The sequence below is a fragment of the Pangasianodon hypophthalmus genome, chromosome 8, assembly GCF_027358585.1.
Source record: "Pangasianodon hypophthalmus isolate fPanHyp1 chromosome 8, fPanHyp1.pri, whole genome shotgun sequence".
NCBI classification, from domain to species: domain Eukaryota; kingdom Metazoa; phylum Chordata; class Actinopteri; order Siluriformes; family Pangasiidae; genus Pangasianodon; species Pangasianodon hypophthalmus.
This window is the reverse complement of record NC_069717.1, coordinates 29,095,984-29,103,483: the sequence shown is the minus strand read 5'-3', so window position 1 is coordinate 29,103,483 and position 7,500 is coordinate 29,095,984. Positions and strand designations below refer to the sequence as shown.

At 37.4% G+C, this 7,500-nt stretch overlaps 2 protein-coding genes across 12 annotated transcripts in view; both read right to left on the bottom strand.

The window, feature by feature from the left end:
* The window catches only part of si:dkey-220o5.5 (actin filament-associated protein 1-like 2), a 36,417-nt gene extending 36,116 nt beyond the window's left edge, over positions 1-301 (bottom strand). For both annotated transcript variants that reach the window (XM_026945724.3, XM_026945725.3), the window contains exon 1: positions 64-301. In XM_026945724.3, coding sequence (XP_026801525.1) covers positions 64-79 — 16 coding nt within the window. In that variant the 5' untranslated portion in view covers positions 80-301. The remainder of the gene's footprint in view (positions 1-63) is intronic.
* Positions 302-2,852: 2,551 nt separating this feature from the next.
* LOC117597881 (dematin) overlaps positions 2,853-7,500 on the bottom strand; it is a 25,702-nt gene continuing 21,054 nt past the window's right edge. For all 10 annotated transcript variants that reach the window (XM_053236359.1, XM_053236360.1, XM_053236354.1 and 7 more), the window contains 3 exons: positions 7,290-7,338; positions 6,619-7,070; positions 2,853-6,477 (listed from right to left, as the gene is read on the bottom strand). In XM_053236359.1, the coding sequence (XP_053092334.1) occupies positions 6,364-6,477; positions 6,619-7,070; positions 7,290-7,338 (615 nt within the window). In that variant the 3' untranslated portion in view covers positions 2,853-6,363. The remainder of the gene's footprint in view (positions 6,478-6,618; positions 7,071-7,289; positions 7,339-7,500) is intronic.

The following is a 7,500-nucleotide window of genomic DNA, read 5'->3' as shown; positions in this document are numbered from 1 at the left end:
GTGTGTGTGTGTGTGTGTGTGTGTGTGTGTGTGCTGTAAATCGAGTTAGATTAGAAGCCTTACCTTTTTGTTTATCCATTGCTGGGGAAAAAAAGAAGAAGTGGTCTAAAATCCCCCTGTGAGATCCTTCTGTCCTCTTCCTCTGTTCATCCCTCCATTCCTGGATGGACTGAGAGCAAATCACATCAGCAGCAGCAGCATTTAAGAAACAAAAAGAAGACTTCAGTTCACACCACAACTAGTGCACTTCTTCTCTTCTCCAACTCTGACTTTCCAACACACACACACACACTCTCTCTCTCTCTCTCTCTCTCTCTCTCTCTCTTTAACTTTCACAACAGACTGCCATTCAGCACCACTCCCAAACCAACACCTAGGGCACTATGTAGGGTGCATGAGTCACTGTTTACATGCAGACAGAGTGGCTTTGTGTAGGTTGTGTAGGCAGTAAAGAGCATTTGGGATGGGGGTCTGTGGTAAATCTGTGCCAGCTGCTCACAAAGCAGCTCCCACAGCGCCACCTGCTGGAGGAAACCGGAAACGGAAAGAGTATTCACTTCAATCACAAAGTGATTATGTAGCTTTTACATATTGATATAATGTCTATCTTTCTACACTACAATAATTATTTCTATTTAATATGTTTAACTTTAACATAAACGTGTCTTTATTTACCTGTGTACTTTTTGTTCAAATTAAATATGTCACTTAAGTGGAAATTCTGCTCTTAATATGATTAAATATGCTATTTTTTTGTTTGTTGTTTGTTTGTTTGTTTGTTTGTTTTAAATCAGCTACATTATGGATCATCACTTAGATTGGACATGAAGTCTTTGACATTCTGTTCATCTTTTGCTAACATTGTGGTGACTAAACGAACTAAAAATTCACAAAAGTTTCACGTCATTTAATAAACATTTACTTTACAGCGAGTTTATAGTGTTATTAGTGTGATGTAACTGATACAGATGAAAACATGCAAGTGACATCTGTCTCCTAAAATAAATAACCTCTTCCGCTTTAGCTAAAAACCATGAACAAGAAACTTTTCCCTGCTGAAAAAACAACAGAAACCCTCACAGAAATTCTAATGGTTTCCACTAAAAATACCATTACAAACCATCAGCTAACCATTAAAACCATTACCATCAACATTACTGGTCCTTCATGGTATCCACTAGACAAAACATGGCACCAGTAGAAGGCAACAAATTACCAGTAGAGACCCACAGGGACCATTAGAGCTTCCATTAAAACCAATACAGTTCCCATTATAACCATTAAAACCATTACAATCCCCATTATAACCATTAAAACCAATACAGTTCCCATTATAACCATTAAAACCAATACAGTTCCCATTATAACCATTAAAACCATTACAATCCCCATTATAACCATTAAAACCAATACAGTTCCCATTATAACCATTAAAACCAATACAGTTTCCCATTATAACCATTAAACCCAATACAATTCCCATTATAACCTTTAAAACCATTACAATCCCCATTATAACCATTAAAACCAATACAATCCCCATTATAACCATTAAAACCATTACAGTTTCCATTATAACCATTAAAACCATTACAATCCCCATTATAACCATTAAAACCATTACAAGTTCTATGAAGGTTTTTTCAGCAGAGACGTCTCCTCAGGAGAAAATTAGCATGTAAACATGAAGCCGTGTTAGCTAAAATTTCACTCAAAGAACTCATTTATCTTTTAAAGGCGAAAAAAAAAACAATCCTGTCAGGTTAGCTTCTGTTAGTCAGCTAGCTAGTGTTAGCAGTGTGAACATAACTTAAAATATAGTTTAAAATAAAAAATATAACTTAATAGTCTTGTCAGGATTCCTGTCTAGCTTAGCTTTGTTAGCTGCCTTTGAGACTTTAACAGTTGTTCCATTCACTGCTAATCCTGAGGTTTGCTAGTTTAGCTAGCTACTATTACAGGCAGATATAAGTGATTATACAGTTCTGCGCAAAAGTCTTAGACACATGCAAAGAAATGCTGTAGAGTAAAGACGCCTTCAAAAATAATGAAATTAAATGTTTCTATATTTTAAAAACTCCTATAAAGAGCAGTAAACAGTAATAAATGAAACAAAGTCAGTATTTAATGTGACGATCCTTCACTTTAAATAAATAAAGCAGTATCTGAGGTGCAGTGTGTGCAGTTTTATAAGGAAATGAGCTGGAAGTGTTACTGAGCATCTTGCAGAAGCAGCCACAGTTCTTCTGGAGACTTTGACTGTCGACTCGCTTCTTATTTCTGCAGCGAAACCCAGCAGCCTTCATTATGTTTTTATCTGAAAAGTGTCTCTTATGGAATCTGCTGCTTTCTTTACTGACATACAAACATTTTTCTGTAACATTTCATTCTGTGCTGGAAAACTAATGTTTGGAATCTAAAATGTTTTTGTACTGAATCAATAATGTAGAAGTCAGAAAATAAACATCTATAACAAAGTTTGTACTAAAAAAAAAAAAAAAGGTGCCAAGACTTTTGCACAGTGCTGTATATCGACCCATTGCTGATTTTGACCTTTTATAGATTTCACTAAAATTCCTGTTAGAATTTCTGATTTTGTTTAGGAAGTTTCACTGATCTTAAGTGATTTTAAACTTCACCGCATAATCTGTATATAAAAATATAAAAATCGCAGTAACTCATCAACAATTCAAAGCAGATCGATCGAAGTTCACATGATTTATGCATAAATTTACACAAACTCAGGAGCGAAATGTAGAAGATTTTTCCAAACGAACTGGATTTTCATTCCTTGTGTAAACACTCCTTCAATCAGCTTGAAATAAATAAATAATAAACAACACACAAAGGAATTCGGTAAAACTTTTATTGAACATAAAATCCAAGTGTTAACGGTTCACTAAGTAAATCAGGATAACAAAACTCCTAATTATGAGAAAATAACAGACGAATAATCACATCTCAGTCAGAACAAAAGACGTTCACTGAACCAATCGATATTTATTTCAGTTATTTTCATTCAGTGCTTTAAAGTAAAGATACAGAAATAAAGTGGTGATATTTCTGTAAGTGTTTTCTGTAAATCATGATTCCGTGTGTAAGTGCTCGAGATTCACTCGTCTTTTTTTTTCCCACTAAATCATTCTGCGGAAGTCGTCAAACTGTCACAATCTTTGATTAATAAACAGTTTATAAATGTTAATTATATTCAAATGTTAATAATATTTACACTCCAGAGTGTGACTTTATTTATTCGTAAAGCCCCGCCCCTGAAATCCGATTGGCTGTGTCTGTTTTTGTGATGATTAAACGTCTGAAAATGCTAATCTCTCTGTGTCGTTAGCATTGTCGCTAGCGAAAAAGTGCCTTCTAGAAGTTTCATGTGGAATGTCTCGAGTGTATTTTTATATTTTCTGTCTGGTTTAATTGTTTTAGAGATTTAAAAAGTGGTTGTGTTTCAATACGGCGTTTAACAGACGCTAGTCGACTTTCTCATATGATTCGAATGTTAACGTTAACATTAGTTAACGTAAATTTCCAGTGGTTCCAACAACAACCTCCCAAAAGGAAGAGTTCAATGCTAATACCGCTAAACAAATCATTAGCTAAATGGTAGCTGCAAACTTTTTTTATTGTTAGCATTTTCGCTCGAGCCATTTGACGAAGGTAACATGGATCCAATCAAGGGGAAGTCCACAAGGGCGCATTAAACACAGTATTGGAGCACGCTCAAGAGAACGCTAGCTGCACATCATTTGGTCACTGGAGCAACAATGAAAATATATATATATTTAAAAAAAAACCTTTCCAATATGAAACACTCCAAAATAAGAGCACATAGGCTTATCTAAGCAGGAAATCAGCTAGTGGGCCAAAATCAAATCATTAAATTCATCTAAAATCTCATCAATCTTCATCTTATCCAACTTAAATTCATAGATATTTTGTAGAAGATTTCCAGTTAGCTACTTCCTGGCTAGGTTTTTTTTTTTTTTTTTTTAATCCCTCTCAGCAGCTAATGCTAGGGATACTATTATTAGCAGCATACGTAGTTTGCTAAATTTTGCTAGCTATTGTTATAGGCAGATGTAGTAATATCAGGACCCGTTAGCTAACATTAGCATTTGAATTCCTCTCAAGTTAGCGGAAAATTACGTAATTACGGAAAATCCTTCTCAGGATTCCTGTCAGGTTAGCTTGTACTAGCCATCTAGCTAACATTAGATAAAGAAAGCTGATTTTTAAGCTTTCATGGAATTAAATACATTTCCTGTTAGAATTCCTGTCAGGTTAGCTCACGGTAGTCATCTTGCTAATATTCACGACTATTTAATCATCTCATTAAAATTCCTGTTACAATTCCTGTCAGGTTAGCTCATGCTAGCTAGCTGTCTAACATTACCAGTGAACCATTTTGTATTTTTAAAGCCATTTCTCAGACTTTAAAACTAATAGTAAAAATGCAAGACTCTAAAAATAAAGAAATGATCCTGTCAAGAAACATTTTGTACATTAAAATTTAATTAGCTCCGCCCAAGCAGTCAGGCGGCCATTTTAGATGACCTCTGAATACACACTTATGAACCCTCACTACTCACAGTCATGCTAGCTTGTAGCCACCTTGCTAATGATTAATATTAGCAACATCCGCTGATAACAGTAGCTAGCTAAACTAGCAAACTATGTATGCTGCTAATTTGGGATTAGCAGTTAATCTTCATCCAGTTGTTACTGCTTCGATTTAACCGCTAGCTCTTCTACAAAAAAGGAAGTTGCTACTTCTTCTGTATTTTAAAATAAGGTGGATAAAACGAGGACGTCGTTCAAACTCTCCATCCGTCCCTAAATAACGAAAGAGGATCTAACCAAGTGGTAAAGGTGCTTAATAATGCATTAGCAGCAAAATGAAGGGAGAAGAGAGAGAGAGAGAGAGAGAGAGAGAGAGGGAGGGAGGAGGGATGGAGCGGTGTGATCGATACACTCCGAGTTTAAGAGCAGAGACGATATCGATCACGCGCTCGTCTTACAATCTATCATCGTGTTAAGCGGATACATTTCGTGTAAATAGATCATCTTCACTCTGATTGGCTAATTCAGCTCTCTGTGGAAACTCCATATCTATTACCAGAGTGTAGTAAAAACAGGAAGCTAGGCGTGCGCCGATTGTGCTTTCCATCTCATCGTAATCATGATTTAATGATGATTTTATTATTATTAGCGTGTGTAGCTAAACTAGCTTGAGCAGGGCTAATCTGATGGATTTAAAATTATTCCGTTAATGCCAGAAAAACACGCTGTCACGACTTCCTGTTTCTAAAAAAACAGCACTAACCCAGACTCATACGGTTTATTTAACTAAAAGCGATGTGAAGTTGACTTAAGCCACGCCTCTTCTCTATTTTCATTGGCTCTTAATCAACTATGATTGTTTCTAGCTGCAAGCTTTCTCTGATTGGCCGCCAGTTAAACATTAAACCTACGACAAATCACTCGTGTCTCTTGTGGGCGTGTAGCTATTGCTACTGTTGTCGCTTGTGGGCGTGGCTTGTTCGCATTAGGAACTAAAACCACGCGCTCCACACGATTGTTCCGAGAAATCATTCGAGACATTCGTTTGATTTGTTCGCTTCTTAAAAGCGTCATATCTAATTTGCGTAGAATTGACAAAATCTCAATTCAATTATCGCTGTCGCTGAAATCGTGGCTACGTGTTACGCATATACGTAGAAAATGAACGATTGCATGTTTTCATCCGTCCGCTTCCTATCATAGGGTCAGAATTCCAGGCTACAAATCGCTCGCATCTCTCAAATCGTAACGTAACTGAACGCAACTAGCTATATACATATAAAATAGCTAGCTATGTCGAAAGTAGCTGACCTCCTGCCGCCTTCAGAATGGGTCAGATTTTAGCTCCGCCCACAAACGCAGCCTCTTTGTAAATGGAAGGCAGTGTAGTGACAATATCGTATCGATATTTTTCGATGTTTTCGTAGATTTGATTATCGGCACGCGCCTAGAGCTGGCAGTTGAATATATCTGTGTTAGCTAGCTAAGAAAATATCTACATAGCTAGCAAAATATCGATTAATGCAGTGCGTCAAGTGTCGGCTTCCAAGTGTTGCAGTGGTAAACATGATAAATGTATTAGTCTGAGTCAAACCATCATCATCATCCTCATCATCATCATCCTGATCATCACAACTCCTGATAGTGTAATCGCAGATATAGACATCGTGACGTGTGTGTGTTTATCGCTGGTCGTCCTGCTGGTGGATTCTCGTCGATTCTCGCTCTCCTTCTGAAGAGAAATGTGGTGTGTTCGTGCGAGTGTTTTTTTTTTTTTTTTTTAAATATATAGCGCTAGAAGAGCGAGAGTCGTTTCTTCAATTCGTTCCTCTTCCAGAGCGACAGACGATCGAATTCCTCCATCGTCATTCCGAACAGATTCTCAAACTCCTCGGGAGAGAGATGCCTCTGGAAAAAAAAAAAAAAAAAAAAAGGGGGAGGAGACTCATCAGTGCTGCCCCCTAGTGGTGCATTGTTAATAGACGTGTGTGTGTGTGTGTGTGTGTGTGTGCGTGTGTGTGTGTGTGTGTGATAAGCTGTTATTAATACCTCTAGCCTCGTCCTATCCACTCCTGGTGGAAGTTTATTTCTGCCTCGATGAGTCACCATGAGCATCTCGTAGGGATAAATCTTTAACACACACACACACACACACACACACACTGTACAATCAGCAGTAATACGTATTTTCTCTTTTCTGACTGAACTATTAAAACATATTTGGTGTGTGTAAAGTGTGTGAAGCTTTTTATAACCGGAACAACACAGATGCATGTCGATATCTGACCTTCTGCTCGAGCATGGTGGGCAGCGAGTTCCCTCGGTCCATCCTCCTGCCCTGAGCATCGCCGTTCTACACGCACACACACACACACACACACACACACACGCACACGCACACGTGCACACTCTCATGGTATAATACGCACGGAGGCAGTGGAAGCAGAAGAGTAGAAGTGCAGGCAAAAAAGATAAAAATAAAAATAGTCGTACCTGGAAATCTGTAAAAGGAAAAACAACAGGAGTGAATTTGATAAACGCTGGACATAAGAGCGATTATAAGAGTTATTATAAAGTAAAATATGACACAATAGAAAAGAACCGTAAAAAATGTGATGACAAAATTTTAAAGAATATGACAGACGAAGATAGAATATCACAAAATAGAAAATGATAAAATATAGCTGTAGCGTAGAATAATAAGAATAACAATAACTTACTGTGATTGGCTTTATCAGTGTGTGAGGAGGAAAACTCTGCAGACTGGAGCTACAGCAGATACACACACACACACACACACACGCGCACACACACACGCACACGCGCACACACACACGCACACTGCTTTAGTATGTGTAAAAGTGACAGTTCAACCATCCTTTTGTGTACACTGTGACTCAGATTGTGTTTATGTGTATATATGTGTATGTG